Source organism: Dasypus novemcinctus, chromosome 10 (genome assembly GCF_030445035.2).
Source record: "Dasypus novemcinctus isolate mDasNov1 chromosome 10, mDasNov1.1.hap2, whole genome shotgun sequence".
NCBI classification, from domain to species: Eukaryota; Metazoa; Chordata; class Mammalia; order Cingulata; family Dasypodidae; genus Dasypus; species Dasypus novemcinctus.
In genome coordinates this window covers 73,826,109-73,842,594 of record NC_080682.1, presented here as the reverse complement: position 1 = coordinate 73,842,594, position 16,486 = coordinate 73,826,109, and the positions used below count along the sequence as shown (strand labels likewise).

At 47.5% G+C, this 16,486-nt stretch overlaps 1 protein-coding gene across 8 annotated transcripts in view; it reads left to right on the top strand.

The window, feature by feature from the left end:
• NAV2 (neuron navigator 2) overlaps nucleotides 1-16,486 on the top strand; it is a 741,011-nt gene that overhangs the window by 669,267 nt on the left and 55,258 nt on the right. For 4 of the 8 annotated variants that reach the window (XM_071218148.1, XM_071218149.1, XM_004459799.4 and 1 more), the window contains 7 exons: nucleotides 3,820-4,111; nucleotides 4,847-5,549; nucleotides 8,193-8,660; nucleotides 9,360-9,425; nucleotides 10,833-10,877; nucleotides 13,303-13,463; nucleotides 15,564-15,752. In XM_071218148.1, the coding sequence (XP_071074249.1) occupies nucleotides 3,820-4,111; nucleotides 4,847-5,549; nucleotides 8,193-8,660; nucleotides 9,360-9,425; nucleotides 10,833-10,877; nucleotides 13,303-13,463; nucleotides 15,564-15,752 (1,924 nt within the window). Of the gene's footprint in view, nucleotides 1-3,819; nucleotides 4,112-4,846; nucleotides 5,550-8,192; nucleotides 8,661-9,359; nucleotides 9,426-10,832; nucleotides 10,882-13,302; nucleotides 13,464-15,563; nucleotides 15,753-16,486 lie in introns of all 8 variants that reach the window. The other 4 variants (XM_058305645.2, XM_058305647.2, XM_058305646.1 and 1 more) reach the window with 4 other exon arrangements.

Below are 16,486 nucleotides of genomic sequence, written 5' to 3'. Positions count from 1 at the left end.
TTTACTGCAAGGTAGGAGCAGGCTTGCTTCTCAGATTCATGTTGAGCTGGTCCCACATTGTATTTGGAAGGATTTTCTTGTCTTTGTTCCCTTTCCACAAAGCCAGAGCTGGAATCTGTATTTCACATCAATACAGAGTAAAAGTTTGAGATTTTCAAATGATTTCCTATCTGATTTACTTGAATTTGGTTAATGCCAAGACCCTGCTCCTCTTTGACCAGCTCTTTGCTTTCATCTTGCAAAGCCCCATCAGAAAAGGTTCAAGAATACCACACGAGCATGTCTTTCGAGCAAGAGAAAAAATTAATTACGAGGGATGTAAAAGATTTACTATTCATTGGGTTGTTTTTCCTATAAACCTACCTGAGTTTAACATACTAAAATAACTAAGAAAGATCTTGAAACAAAGGAAGTGCAGACTTGGACCAATAGTGACTAAGATTCCTATCGAGACGGTTCCTTTAAGTGGATTTTTCTAACATTCCTTTGTTCCCAGGAGCATCTCCAAACACGTGAGTCAGCATCATTTGCAGCCTCCACTCTCCCTCACTTACACCACTCAGGGATGCTAAGGGCCATTACTCCTTTCTGAGCAACATTAGGCAAAGGGGAGATGTGCACTGCCATTCGTTTCCAAGAGCTGTTCTTTCTGTGATCCAGCTCCACCAGGTTCCTGTCTCATTCTGATTTACCTGGATTAATGGGCAGCAAAAATCTTTGGGCAAGGCATGGAGAGGTGGGAAGAAGTAGGTCAGCATGCCTGGCAGGAAACAGGTTGAGGGCAGGTTGCCCACCTACACCTTTGTATTTGAAAAGCCCCTGAGGAACAGCTAAAAAGCAATCTGCTATAAGAACAGGGAAGTTGTCTAGAAAACCTAAGGAGCTTTCTCATTTAGTTGATGGAAAGAGGACGTAGACGACTGAGGAGCAAACATTGGAAGGGGAAGGCTTTTCAAGGCTCAGTCCCTTTGTGAGTGATTCTGTTTTCCTCAGGGGCTTTGAGGAGCACCAAAGATGCCCTCGACAGGGGCAGGGACACATGCTTAGACATCCAGCATCAGGTCTCCACTTGCTCTGCTCATCACTTGCTGGCTAAGTGGTCCCCCAGCCCGAGGCCTGAGGGCCTCTCCATGCACTTTCTCCAGGGCAGCTGGGGTGTCTGTTTGGGCAGCAACACCAGACTGTGGTGTCAGGGAGAAGGTGTGGGCCTTGAAGTCAGATGGCCTTGGGTTGCACTCCTCCTCTCCCACATCCTTAGATGAGCTAACCAACCTCTCTGAGCCTCTGCCTCCTCATCTGTAAAACAAGGACAGTCACAGAGCTGTCTTGAAGAGTGAGAGTGAGAGGGACATGGAAGTACCTCATCTGAGCCTGCTTGTCTCAGAGCCTGGTATTTGGTAGTTGGTCAGAAGTTACCTTCTTTCTTCCTTCATTTCCTTTGGCTTTCCTGTCCTCTCTCTCCCTCATCCATTCATGTCAGCAGTGGAAGGTTGACTGTATTCTTAATAAATTTTGTTTGCAAGTGGTGATGGGATGATGAGGATGAGGATGATATTTTTATTATTACTGGGGCTCAAACTTCAGCCAGTTCAGTGTCTTGATCTGCAGGGCATATAGGGATGAAAAGGCAATATCCCTGCCTTCTAGAGGCTTATAGCCTGGTATAAGAAAGACGAGTACCCTGTTCATCCTAATGCAAGACAAAATTGGGTTAAATGTTAAAGGAGGAGGACAACAGAATGCTGGGAATTTTCTGAGGTGGGAGAGTTGGTGAAGATCAGTGCCACTATTTTTCGAGCCCTCTAGATTTAGTGCACTGAGTCCACCATCACCTAAGAGGCCGCTCTATTATCCTCCTCATTTTATACACATATTGATCTCAGACAGCTAAAGTAACCACCTCCAGAGTCACGCAAGCAGACTAGCAGCAGAGCCTATGTCCTTTGTGCCACATTGTGCCAGTCTTCCCTTACCTCTCACCCTCTCACTCTCAGAAGTTTGACCTCCCCTTTGAGGTCACTGAGGAAACTGGACCCTCACTAGTGAACTCTCCAGACTTCCAAACCCTTTGCCCCCTGGTGTACTAATTCCCTCTTAGTTGCTGAGTGATTAAATGTACTTCAGGTAGGGACAACAAACACCTTCAGAAAGGAGAAGTGACATTTGAGATGGGAATGACTGGCAAAGGCCAAGAAGACAGGGAAGACACAACTCTTTATATATCCCCCTGCTGACCTTTCTATTGTAAACTCTGGGAACAGAGGGACTGGGATTTATTTATTTTGTAATCCCCAGTGGTGCCACCATGTGATTTGACACGTAGCTCATTAAAGGTTTGCTAAGTAAATGTGACCTCAAAGTCAAAGACCTGTCCCAGGACAAACGCCTGGCTGTTCAGAGTAGAGCTTCACCTGGGAGGCCCTAGACCAAGTTGGGGCAAGGTGGTTGGATGAATGTCTTTTCCGGAGGGGGAAATTCTGGCCATGGTCCTGGGCAGGACTTGTGTGCTCATTCACTCTCACTTTAGCATCGATGGATTCGGGGCTCTGTGTCCAGCTGAGCTAAGCCCCATGCCTGAGTCATAGCTGAATGGTGAGTTTCTCACAGTCAGGGAATGTGTTTTCATCCTCCTCGTATCCCTGGTGCCTAGTGCTTAGCTCGAGGAATGCCTGAACAAACCAAGGCACACATAAGGTGGCTTTAATGGGTGAGTGGAATTCATGAGAGGTAACAGTTTGGGAGAGGGGAAGGGAGGCCATGGTGGCAATGGAGAGACAATTCAATTTGGGCTGCTTATATTTAGCTTTTGTCCCTTTCAGCTTGTGTATTCATGGAAGAAGGCTTCTGTGCCACTCTTGAGTGACAGGTTTGGGGCCAGATTATTGCCAGGGTGTCGTTTTGGTTTCCCACCTTGCTGATGTTGTCCGTTCTTAATATAGCAAATACGGAACTTGTCTCCTAGTGTGGCCCCCTGGAAGTTCTGCTGGCTCCCATCCCCATTTGCCAGGCTACTTCTTCCCCTTGGTGTCTCCTTGGACTGGCCCCAAGCCCCTAGGGAGGCCTCCAAAGCATTCTGGCTAGCTTTGTGCCTTTTAACTGCAACAGATCATTAACATCACACTCTGTCCCCTCCTGGGTTCCTTGGGCAGCAGGTCAGGGCTCTTCCAAAGAAAGCTGGCTGATTAAATCCCTTGTCTGAACAAAAACCACACAAGGGGAGCAAAGCAGTGGCATATCAATGAAGCTGGGGCGGGAGCAGGCAGGCATTTGGGGGAAGTGGCATTTGAGGATTTGTTTCCTCTGTGCTCCCTCTTCTCCCTGATTGAGTGGAACCGGCAGCCGCCCTCACTTGCTCGCTCAGTGTGTTGGGCTGTGGCGCTGTGCTAGATCCAAAGAGCTCGCTGCCAGTGGAGTGATGGGAAGACGGCAGAACAAAGGGAAAGGGGCCAGGAGGCTGAGTGCCGGTTAGAGACCCCAGCCCGGAGTTGGAGGCGGCTTGTCTCCAAGTTGCAGAGAGTGGACCGCCGAGCGCCGGCATGTCTCTGCGCTGCTGGTTCTCCTCCACCGGGCTTCTTCTCTCTTTTTTCCCTGACTCCTCTCTTCCCAACATTCCTCTTCTAGGACACCTTTTTATTCTTTACTTTCCTTAGACCAGAAAATCAGGCCTTCTAATAAGGGAGTGCAAAGGCACCAACAGTTTTGAAGTGATTATTGTTTTTCCCTTGACTGGTCCAGTGTGTTGACAGTTTCCCCGCTGGAGCAAGGGGCTCCCTAGCCTGGGATTTGGGAAGGATTAATTCAGGGAGTCTCTCTCCACAGACTGATGCTGAGAAGCACTCGCAGGTGGAGAGGAATTCCCTGTGGTCTGGGGATGATGTCAAGAAATCTGACGGCGGGTCCGACAGTGGTGTAAAGATGGAGCCAGGTTCTAAGTGGAGGCGGAATCCCTCTGACGTTTCTGACGAGTCTGACAAAAGCACGTCGGGCAGGAAAAACCCCGTCATCTCGCAGACGGGCTCGTGGCGGCGGGGCATGACCGCTCAGGTGGGCATCACCATGCCGCGGACGAAGCCGTCGGCCCCGGCAGGCACGCTGAAGACCCCAGGAACCGGTGAGTCCGCAGCCGACGCTGCCCACGTCCACAGGGCTCGCTTGGAAAACCAAAGCCTTATGACTCTAGAAAGGCGTTGACATTGTGTTTTGAAGTCTTCCTCAATGCCCAGGATGCCTTCTTAAGATCTAGGCTCTACGAGGCACCTCTTGTGAAGGCTCACATCCTACCCTTCTCTCTTTGGAAATATGCAAGCATGTGAGCCTCTTAAACTCTGAAGACAGTTCAGCCACCGAGGCGTGTTGAAATGATTGAGCTTGGTACTGGATAAATGCTAGCAGGCTCTTCAGGGACATGTATTTAGAAACTGTTGTTACGTGGAGTTGATGTCCGTGATTTCAGAAATGTGTCTAAACAAGGGCAGTCTTTTGCAGGTCAGGGTGTCTCTGAGAAAAGTTAGGGGCACAACATTCTAATGGACAGGTGGGGAATGATCCCCAAAAGGCAGGATCTCTTTCCCAGACATACCAGTTGTTGGCTGGCTTTGCTTTATCCTGAATGAATTTAGACTGCTTTGCAAATGAGTAAATCAGTGACATCTCCTAAAAGGCTCATGGTGACAGTAGCAGATTAGATTATCTTTGTAAAAAGCTCTTTCCTCTGCCTCCCAAAGGTACTTCTCTCCCCAAGGAAACTGTGAACCAGTTCTTTAGGGTAGGGGAGCATCCTAAACAGACTGCGCTGGAGGAGCTGAGCTCTCGGTTTGCAGACTAACCGTGCTGATTTCTCTCTTAGGAAAAACAGACGATGCAAAGGTGTCTGAGAAAGGAAGGCTTTCTCCCAAAGCCTCCCAGGTGAAGCGCTCCCCATCAGACGCAGGCCGCAGCAGTGGCGACGAATCCAAAAAGGCCCTCCCCGGCAGCTCCAGGATGCCCACTGCCAACGCCAACAGCTTTGGGTTCAAGAAGCAGAGTGGCTCGGCCGCCGGCCTGGCCATGATCACAGCCAGTGGAGCCACCATCACTAGCAGGTCAGCCACACTGGGCAAAATCCCAAAGTCGTCTGCACTTGTGGGTCGGTCCACTGGTCGGAAGACGAGCATGGATGGGGCTCAGAATCAGGACGATGGATATCTGTCTCTCAGCTCCCGGACAAACCTGCAGTACCGGAGTTTGCCAAGGCCCAGTAAGTCCAGCAGCCGGAATGGAGCTGGTAACAGGTCTAGTACCAGCAGCATTGACTCCAACATCAGCAGTAAGTCAGCAGGCCTGCCAGTGCCCAAACTGAGGGAACCTTCCAAAGCCGCCCTTGGGAGCTCTCTGCCAGGGCTGGTCAACCAGACAGATAAGGAGAAAGGCATCTCGTCAGACAACGAGAGCGTGGCTTCCTGTAACTCAGTGAAAGTGAATCCGGCAGCCCAGCCCGTGTCCACTGCAGCCCAGGCCACTCTCCAGCCAGGGGCCAAGTACCCAGATGTGGCCTCTCCCACGCTTCGCAGGTAAGTGGGAAAATGGTACTGGGCTAAACTGGAACATGTTGAATGGTGTCCTGGATTACTGATTGTTTCTTCGTTAAAGCAGCCTCTTGTTTTTTTCCACTTTAGTTCTTGGGTAAAGAACTGTCTGGTCAGATCCTAATAGGAATTTTGCAGTCAACTGGTTGTTTTCCTGTGTTGGAATGAAAAACAAGCCTCTGGAATCAGTCATCCTGGGTTCACCCGAATTAGCCCTGTAACCTTACGTAACAATTCTGAATCCTTTTCCTCGTCTGTAAAATGGGGTAGTGCTGTCTACCATGTAGGTTTGTTGTGAAAGTGAATCCCTGTAGCCATGCCTAGCCCATAGTAAGTACTCAGTAAGTCAGTGACCATCCAAGATGAGGTCTTGAGATGCCCTTAGATCTGAGTGGGTAGCTTAGCTCAGGGACAGCAGTTTTTGTTTATGTTTTTTTAATCTTGGTAATTCTGTAGCTGAGTTCCCTCATCATTTATGTCAGGCAGTGATCTTGGCCAGGTCCTTTTCTCAAATAGCCCAATGTCCCCACCTACTTTTTTAGACTGCGTGCATAATTCCGAGTTCTTTTCTAGCTCCCTTTAAAAGCAAAAATAAATAAATAATAGAAATCAAACCAAAAAAAAAAAAAAAGGCAACTCTTAAAGTAGAAGGATTTCTGAAAAGGAGAAGTTGCTTTCCTCTTACTTTAAAAGGGCATCATTTCCCCCCTATTTCCACACTGGGTGGGAAATTTCTACCTGAGAATATTATTGTTTACTGGTTATTTTAACGGTTTCTTTTACAAATGGACAACCTTTTCCTGTTTGTGTCATCTCATTACAGTACCCACAGGACTAACCTCAAACTGCAGCTATAAGTGTTAGAGCTCTCCCTGCCTTCCCCAGGAAAGGTCTTGTCATAAGAAAGAGTAAATCCCAAGGACAGAACATTAAGCAGTGAAAAAATAAAAATTACATGCACACATACATATTTAGGGATGAATAGGAATACTTGAAAAGACTTCAGAAGAAGCATTCCGCTTGAAAAGTATAATGAAGCAGTTCACTGTTCTTTGTCCAGACTTGATTATTAGAATTTCAGTAATGATTTTTTTTTTCAGAGGAAGGAAGATCCTATTGGGTTGCTCTTTGTTGTTTTAACAGATTGCCTTGTAAATGAAATTTTTCTCTGTTTCTTGCCTCAAGTACTATATGTGAGATTCATTCTTTGGTATTATAGATTTCCTTTAGTAACTACAAAGGCATTTTACTAGTGCCTTAGGCTACTGTAATAGAATACTTGAAAATACAGGCAAATTTTTAGGCTTTATATGGAGCACCATTCATTCCTGGTAAATTCTGTTTTCCCTAAATTGTTAAGGTGTTCTCATTTCTCCCCATGCACATTAGTTTGGAGAAGACAAATCTTGGGTGACAGGAGATAACTCTTTTCAAATGATTTGCAAGACTAAGAGACAAAAAAGATGGGACTTTTTCTGTGTAGTTACTCAAGCAGGATTAGGAGTGATGTGTCCAAGTCAGAAGGAGGTGGATCAGATTTTGGTTTTCTAACAATTGGAAGTGCTTGGCAGAGGAGCAGGTTACCCGCTGAAGTCGTGAGGTCCCTATCCCTGGAAGTATGTAAGCATTTGAAAGCCAAGCTGCTGTGATATTTCACTCCTCTCACAAAAAGTGGTTTTCCTCTGTCACCAGAAACTAAGGAGGATTGTTTGTTTTTGCAATAACTGAGATTTGTAGGACCTTTTGGGGAGGGCGGAGATTGAGCCTACACCACTCTGAGTAGCTGAACGAAAGGGATCTGCTACATAGCAGGTAGCAGCTTCATCGCTTTTCAGAGGTACCTGTCCCACCTGGGTTTCAGTGGTTGGAATAAAACCCCTGTAGACATGCACTACCCTTGACCTTAAGACAGTTCTGCCATTCTACCAGACTCTCCAGCCGAGAGAAGAGGGGCGTGCGTATGCCATTCCCTAGTCCCCTAGATCCTAATGACGTGGAAAGTCATCTCCGTGTGTACCCCAGCAGCACCATCCACACCCACTATGTCTGGTCTAATAGCGTGTGAACCCAGCAAGGTGTTTGTATATATCATTGGGTAGTACAAGCTCTCTGGCTCTAAAGACAAATCTTGCAGATTAGACTTTCAATTCGAGATAAATCTGTGAAGATGCTTTTCCCAGGCCCCATCCAGATCCTAAGCCCATGCTCTTGACTCACCATATTGTGCTTAGAGATCGAGGAAACCCACTCTGTACCGAGCACTCACAAATTGAGTGCCTGCTTTGTGCCTGGGATCATGGGGACAAGGAAGACTTAGGCAGCTCTTTGAATTCTAGATGTTTCCAGAATGAAGGCAAGTTTCTGGTTAGTATAATTATAGGAAGAAAGGGGAGCAAGATCTTGGGCAGTTATAGAAAATCTCTTCTCAGAGCAAGGCCCCGAGGCAGAGCCTTGCTATCCACCAGCCTCCAGGCCCACTTGATGGCCGGCTTTTCCCGTTTCAGTAGCAATGCCTGTGCCTCCTTCCCCAGGGAACCTCACTGTCGCCTGGGCCCCCCACCTTTCTCAATCATCTCGTGCCCCTTGGCCCTGAGTGTTCAAGCCACACAACCCTTTGTGTCTTCACAGACTCTTTGGTGGGAAACCTACCAAGCAAGTGCCCATCGCCACAGCTGAAAACATGAAAAATTCGGTGGTCATCTCCAATCCGCATGCCACCATGACCCAGCCAGGTAACCTCGACTCCCCCTCAGGCAGTGGCGTCCTGAGCAGCGGGAGCAGCAGTCCTCTCTACAGTAAGAACGTGGACAGCACCCAGTCTCCACTAGCCTCCAGCCCCAGCTCCGCCCACTCGGCCCCCTCCAACAGCCTCACGTGGGGCACCAACGCCAGCAGCCCCTCCACAGTTAGCAAGGACGGCCTGGGCTTCCAGTCGGTTAGCAGCCTCCACACCAGCTGCGAGTCCATCGACATCTCCCTCAGCAGTGCGGGGGGCCTGAGTCACAATTCCTCCACCGGTCTGATCGCTGCCTCCAAGGACGACTCCCTGACTCCCTTTGTCAGAACCAGCAGTGTGAAGACCACACTGTCAGAAAGGTTGGTGTCGTGCATTGGAGCTGCCTTGATCTCCCAGGAAAACCTCCTTCCCAAAGTTAAAAAAGTGACAAATTATGTTAGGAATCTCAAATGTTTATTAACCTTGGCCCGTGAGGCTTCTTTCCTTTCTCTGCCACGGGGAAGCCAGTTTGGGAAAGAATTAAGCTCGGCTGGACGTCCTGTTAGCTTTCTCGTGGTGGCGATTCTCAATGCTCGATTCTCAATGCTCGGAGCTGCTAGAGGTCTCTCTGGGGGCGGCTCCAGTACGTCCGTTCGAAATGGCGTTCAGCCTTTGAAATCCTTCCGTTTTATTCTGTTGGTTCACCAGCTGCTGCTTCCCCACTCCTTGTGATTGTGCAAGCTGGGGGAGTGGCAGGGGGGTTGGATGGCTCAGCCTTGGAGGGTGTGGGGGTGCTCTGGAGACCACCGGATGGATTTGGTGGGCTTCATGGCAAATGCCCTTCTCCTGATGGGCTACCAGCCACAGTCAGTAGGAAATCCAGCAGCCAAACTCACCCACACAGCCCCGGATTTCACAGCAGTAATGACTGTTCTTGAGTCCCTTTGCGTGGGGAAGAAAGCCAGGATCAGCTGGCCGTGGGGAGGAGAACAATGTTGGGGTCGCTGTGTGTAACACCACCTCCTCTTTCTCCCAGTCTAATGTTCCTTCTCTTGTTTTCTACCTGCCTGGCCTTCTAGCCCCCTTTCCTCCCCTGCCGCTAGCCCTAAGTTCTGCAGAAGTACTCTGCCCAGGAAACAGGACAGGTAATGACGCCGCAGGCCGGGTCCCCTCCGCGCTCTGGGTTCCTGTGCCCTCCCGTGTCCAGCCACCCGTCTTGTGAGAGGCTGTCGGCTCGAGGCTTCCGCTTGTGTGTGTGGCTCCACTGTGCTCCGCAGCTTCCGAACATGCCAGTGAGGGACCGCTCTGCTGTCGCTAACCCCTGGGGAGAGGCCGGGCCGGGCTTGGCTGGCCTGGTTCCCTGCCAGAGGAGCTGCGACGGCAGGAGCTCTCACTTGCATTTCGGCCTCCTTGTGGCATGCTCCTGCTTCTCTGCTTCCCACCCTTTCCTTTCTCTGCTCGGCCCTTCCCCTCCCCCGGCCCCCATGAGCCCAGAAAATGATCTACCACCCACCGTGCAGCTTGGCCCTCACCTTTGCCCGCCCTCCACTCCCCCCTCTCCCCGCGCAGCTGGCGCTCTTCCCTTCCCAAGTCCTCTGCTGCAGCTTGGCTCGCTGTGTCTTGCAGGCTGTCGTGCTCTGTGTGCCCATTTCCTGCACTGATAATGAACAAGAAAATGTGGAGTGTTGAATCTTTGAAACCGAAGAGGCTGTGTTTGCCCCCAGCTGCCCTGTGGGTGGGTGGGCGTGCCTCAAGTGAATATTGATCTTAAATTTGTGGGGGAGTCATGGTTTGGCCAAACACAATAAGCAGGTATTTTTTCATGTTGGAAAAAAAAATGTAAAAAACTCTTCATTCCATCAACAGTAAAAACTTTGTTTTTGTCAGACTCACAAACCGAGCCTTTCAAAAACCCTTGTTCTCTGGGAATCCGAATGCCTTGACTTTATCAGCCAGCAAGTTGTAACTTGCCCGGGCTTGGGCCCAGGGCTCCGTTCCTAGATATAACCAACAAGAGCCACAGAACTTGAGAGGAACCTGGAATTCACTTTGCTACAGATGAATTCCAAATATGCAGGTTGTGGCCCCTGGAAATCCTCTAACCCGCCCCTTCTCCCACTTGAAGTCCTTCCCAGCGGCCAGGGTTTGGGGTGCGGAGAAGCTAGCCTCTCCGCTGCCGAGGAGCAGCAGGGTGGTGCAGGACTGGGCGGCTGAAGGCTGAAGGCTGAAGGCTGAAGGCACAGGCACAGGGACTGCTTTGGGCTGGGGCAGCCCCTGAAACTTGCTTTGAACCTGTGGGAAAGGAGGAACAAGTGGGGTTGTGCAACTCAGGCCTCCTGGTGACATGGCTGTCAGCACAGCCAAGGACTGGATTTCTCTTATTTTCCGTGGCCGTATTGTGTGCATCACTGGATTAAGCCAGTGCTCCCTGGTGACGTGGGTGCCCGTGCTACTCTGTTTCCCCAGTCCTCTCGGGCCACCTCCCCCTTCACGTTCCCTGCCTTCTCTGTGCTGCTCTGAAGTTCTTTATTTTTGTTTTAACTCTCCTACAGTGACCCGCACCTTGATAGGAACACTTTGCCTAAGAAAGGACTCAGGTACCTGCTTCCCCCTTGCATCCATGCCATCTCTTGTGGCCTTGGAGCCTGGCTGTGGGACTTTTTCATGGCGCGTGGGGGTTTGGGCTGGGGTCCCCGCTTTGGCCACTGCAGCAGGACCCTTTGGATGAAGGCTCCCCTTGGACCCTCCCTTTCTCACCTCACCATGTGTTGGCTTCTTTGCTTGAGCAAGGGCTGTGCTTTTGTTTCCCCCCCAGCCTTAATATGGTCACACGATCTCATGAAAAACATCCCTGGGCAAGCCCAAAGAGCAAGTACTGCTGCTTCTGGGGCCAGCGGGGAAATCGCTGACCAGTCCACGACCATTCAGTTCATGGGGCTGTCCTCCAAAAGAAAGGACATGACTTACAGCATGTTGTTTTGTTAGCTAGCACAAGAGCACAGGAAGAGAGGAATGTTTCCCCCAAGTTGAAAAGATTTAAAACTTTGGACCATAGAAAAATCGCTAAAGATAGGTATTTTGGATTCATCTAATTATTCTAATCGAAAATTGGGTCAACTTTCAATGCCCAGCAAGATGTGTGCACTCATTTTGTTAGTGAAAATAAAGACTACCAGGAAGAAATGTCCTTTCTTTCATAATAAATATTAGCTTGGGTTCATTGTTGGTGGTATTCCCGATAAAACAAGATGCTATAAGTCGCCATTGCTCACACCATCTAAATCACTTTGCCAACCAGAGGAATTTCAGTTTGCTAACACCTTCCCCAGGATCTTTCTGCCTTAGGTTGCAGCTGTCATTTCTCCTGCTCTCTAAACACTTCATTCTTTGTAGCATCGGCTTCACCCTGCACTAAGCATTAAGTGCTTTTGCATAAAATGGAACTTGGAATGAAATGTTTCGTTGCTGTCATGTATGTCTATAGTTAATAACCTGCAGCTCTTAAGGCTGAGAGCATTTTGAACATTAACGTGAGGTAGGTATCAATGCTTCCTTTCAATAGGAGCTCTAAGTAAAGCCAATTCTAAGAATCTAAGCAAAGAAAGTATTGAAAAATCCTCTACCACAGGTCCCGCGGGAGGAAGTTCTGCACTGGGGCTTGGAAGGGGGAGTTGGCAAGGCCTTCTCTACGTCACAGTTTACATCATGCCTATGAGGGCTCCTTGTCAGCAAACAGGCTAGATGTTTAAATGATGGCCGCTCTTAATAGGAGTTTGACATTGAGGCCCTGCTGTCCCAAGAGGAAGCCTAACCTCTCTAAATATTAACATTTTAAAATGCGCTGTTTATGTCTATAGCAGATTTTATCCTATCAATATCACATAACTCTGACTTTTTCAGATTGGTTCTCCAAAAGTTCAGAACAAAGAGATGTGACCGTCTACTTTCATATAATTGATGTGACCTTGAGAGCTGCACATCCATCAAATCCTATAGCAAAAGCATGAAGGAAGAAACATTTTAATGTTCCTTTTCACAGTCTGCCCCTTTCTAGCCCTCTCCTCCATATACATACATACTGAAGCCAATGTACCAGCAACACTGTACCAAAACCTTTTTGCTTAAGCCCAGAGAATTCCTCTGTTTAACCAGTAGTACATCTGTTTATAAGTCCAAGAGTACCTTGGCCTCGTGGGCATTTCAGAAATTCTAGATGTATGTGTAAGGAAAAGAGCAGAGGTTTTTGGAATCAGAGAAACAGATTAAAATCTCAACTGTGTGGCTTAGGGCAGGGTCCTCACCCTCCCTGAGTGGAAAATGGAAATAATAACATCTGCGTTGCTGGGGAGGTCCAGGGCTTCAGTGAGCTGGTATCGAAGGCCCCTGGCACGTCGTAGGCATTTAATAAATCATTCCCAAAAAGCCTGCAGAAGAAATGAGGTGGGCTTCATGACTTCTCAAGACCCTCCTGTGTATGAAACCTGATGATTTGGGGTGCCCTTTGAGCAGACCTGTTTATGCTAGGATGAAGCAACCACTGTAAGCATCAGTGTCTTCAGACCTTCCCCCTTTACAAGTCCAGTTTCTGATACACAGTTATTCACATCCACTTATTTGTGTTCTCGAATGCAGATGCCATGAGTTATCTAATTAAAGCTTCCTCAGAGCTTGAACAGCTGCATGTTTTGTTGCTTCAGTGCTGTCAAGGTGGGGGCTTTGACATGACATTGTCATGAATCAACATGTTACAGATATGCCCCGTGACGGCTCTTTTAAGCGTTTACCAATCTGGCTCCCTTAATGTATTCCTCCCAAACTGAAAGGAATTGCAATTTTCCCCCAAAGGCGGCCAAGTAGCAAAAACAATTACAAGAGGCTTCATAAGTTTCAGGGTGTGTATGTGATTTTTTAAAAATCGTCTTTGGACATATATTTTCTTTGTTATTTTACCTTCAGCTTCACGGAGTTCATTTTCCTAAGTGTTGTTCATAGTTAACCCCAGCTCGATTTCTGTCTGTCCAGGTACACTCCCACCTCCCAGCTTCGCTCTCAAGAAGACGCAAAAGAATGGTTACGGTCCCATTCTGCAGGGGGCCTTCAGGACACTGCAGCCAACTCCCCTTTCTCCTCCGGTTCCAGTGTAACTTCTCCTTCAGGAACGAGATTCAACTTTTCCCAGCTTGGTGAGTAGCTGCTTGTCCTTAGCTGTGCTGATGGGCTCTGTGGGGCAGAGGTTATCTTGTGTTTTGGAAGAGATGTGTGGTCATAGACAGGTGGTCACATGCTCTCAGTATCTGATCAACCTTTAGCAATGTAGTTTGATTACAGGAAATTGATAGCAAGAGAAAATAACAAAGTTTTTGGTACTCTAATCAGTAATTTTGTATATGTGGCTGCTGATAGTAGGTAGAATTATGGCAGACAGCAACAAACCGTCCCATCCTCAAGAAGAATGCATTCTAAGACCTCTGACAAAGTAGGTTTTACAATATATCCTGTGTTTCTTCTTCCTTATTACTTTACTAAGCTGGGGAAAAAATCAGGTTTTGATTGAACCAAATATTCTTGGCAATGCCTACTACTGACATGAATGGACACTGGGGGGAAAGGAAAATAATTTATAACACAGCCCCTGTGTTACATGTCAATAGTCTTTTTAGAGAGGGAACATACCCACACAGACCCATAAAATAGGGTGAAAGGGAACAGTCCACAGCTTTATACGAAAGTGCACGTGTTTAAAACTGAATATAATCTGATAGCAAGTGTTGTATCGTTAGCAAAAGGAAGGATCAGTGCTGGCTGGATTATGCGGGAGGCTTCCCTGATGATGGCAGGATGGGAGCTGAGCCTTGGAGGATTGATGGAGAGCAAACATGTCTTTCCCAATAATGCCTCACTCTCTAGAGAAGTAACCTTTTCTGAATATTGTACATAATAAATTTAGAAGCTTTAAGGAAAGGTATGTCTTGAAATCAAAGCTTAAATTCTCATTTTTGGTTAACTAAATGAGTACCTCTGAAAAATAGTGTGTTACTGAAATGGACAGCCTTTAAATGAGACTTAGACGGTTTAGGCCAAGGTAAATGGGCTCCTTTTTTGTTGAAGCTCTTGATATACAATTATTATTTTTTATTTTTTATTTATTTTTTACAGTAAACTTTATTTCAAATTCAGAAAATAAAATAACAGACAAAAGGCACCTTAATAAGTTATGGAAGCATTTCTCTGCAAAATTCTATCCAGGCCCTTTTATCACGTGTACTCTAAAAACAAACTCAACTGGTCCTCCATTGTTTAGAAAGATTGCAGAAGAACTCAAATTGGTTAAATGACATGATCAAGGTCTCCTTGTTAATGAATAAAATGAAGAAGAAGCATTCTTAATCATAACTTATAAAAATAAATGCCATATTCTTTTTTTGACCTTTAGCATTGATATAGTATTTTCTTTGCTCTGCTACAAAAATATTACAATATTATTAATTATAGGTTATAAGTTACATTAGTCATATTTTTTGCATTTATCACCATATTCTTAACACCTTAATATTCCTATATTTATGTTATTAACCACAATCCTCATCTACCATCAAAATCACTGTTATACAGTCCCTAGATTTTCCTCCAGCCAACATTAACCTCCCTAGACTACCCGTTTCAGCCAGAATCACATCCATGACTCATCGGTGCTTGTTACACTCATTATAATGTTCTGCCATCAATGCCGTACCTTACCACTTATTAACAATTGACCCTTTTAAACATGCTACATACATCCAACATCAGTTCCCCCTTCTGAACCCACATTTATACACAATTATCAAACATTAACCATGAGGCAATGAGATCTGTGTTCATTTTGTTCTTTCCCAGCCATAACTCTTTGAGGCAAGAGAGTCTTGTCATGCACAAATGCTTCCCATCTGATCAAAAGCTGGGATGGGCTATTTTGGGCTTTTGGCTTTAGAGAGCATTGTTCCAGATGAGCCCAGGGAGTAATTAAGTTCATGCCTGGAAGGTGACACTAGCTTGTCTGAACGTGCCAAGTTGGAAAGCCGAGGCCCAGAGCTTTGCTTTGGAACTGACCCACCTTTCCTCCCTTATTTTTAGCTCTAAGTGTGTAATTCAGGCACTGAGGTGACTACCTTTTAAGAAATAGACAAGGAAGTGAAGTCGGCAGGAACGTGTATGGCTGACCACGAGCGGTCTCTCGGTCCCCATCCGAGAACTGAACAGAGACATGAGTTCCTGCCCGTTTGATCCTTTTCCTTTCATTCCAGCGAGTCCCACCACTGTCACCCAGATGAGCTTGTCCAACCCGACGATGCTGAGGACGCACAGCCTCTCCAATGCTGATGGGCAGTATGACCCATACACTGACAGCCGCTTCCGCAACAGCTCCATGTCCCTGGACGAGAAGAGCCGAACCATGAGCCGCTCTGGCTCGTTTCGGGATGGCTTTGAAGAAGGTAAGCAAGGAAACCTGCCACCTCCCGGCGTGGCTGAGGATCCTCTAGGCCGAGTGAGGTGCCAGTGAGGACTTCAACGCCGCTACCTCCCTGGGGCCAGGGCTCAGGGACGCAGCTCTAGGGAGCTCTGAAAAGGAGTTTGGCTCATATTTAAACTTTGAGGACTTTAGGGAAGAGGCTGTTGGAAAAAACCCAATAACGTAACAGTGAACCTGAGAGCTGACCCAGTTCCACTCCCAGCTTCTCTCTCCTGGGCTTGAGCCATGGCTTTTTGGCACGTGCCGCCACCCTGAGGCTCAGCCACCAGCTCACCATCGTGGCAGAGCGACTTACCGGGAAGATCTGTGGGCCGCCGGGCCTCTCTGCTCCGCTCCAGAATTTTTCTGTTTCTTCCCTCAAGCATCAGTTTTAAGTTTGTTGCGATCAGTTGCTGATTGTGAATGTTTTCGGTTGAGTATTCTGTTTTGTTCCTTTCCATCAGAATTGTGGAAGAAAAATCCTGGGGGGGCAGCTTGCCAGCCATCTTCCTAACTTGGTTCATTTCTCTTGCCCTGTGTTCTTTCGCCTGAGGTATGCGTGAGTTAGGTGTGGCTGCTGTCAGTGCTGTGGAGGGACATCACTCCCACCCTCCCAGAGATGGGGTTGATACGACAGTGGAGGCAGCACTTACTGACTTACGGTTCAAAACACGGAGTCAGATAGGTGGGGTCTGTTCTAGCTTCTCTACTTCTTAG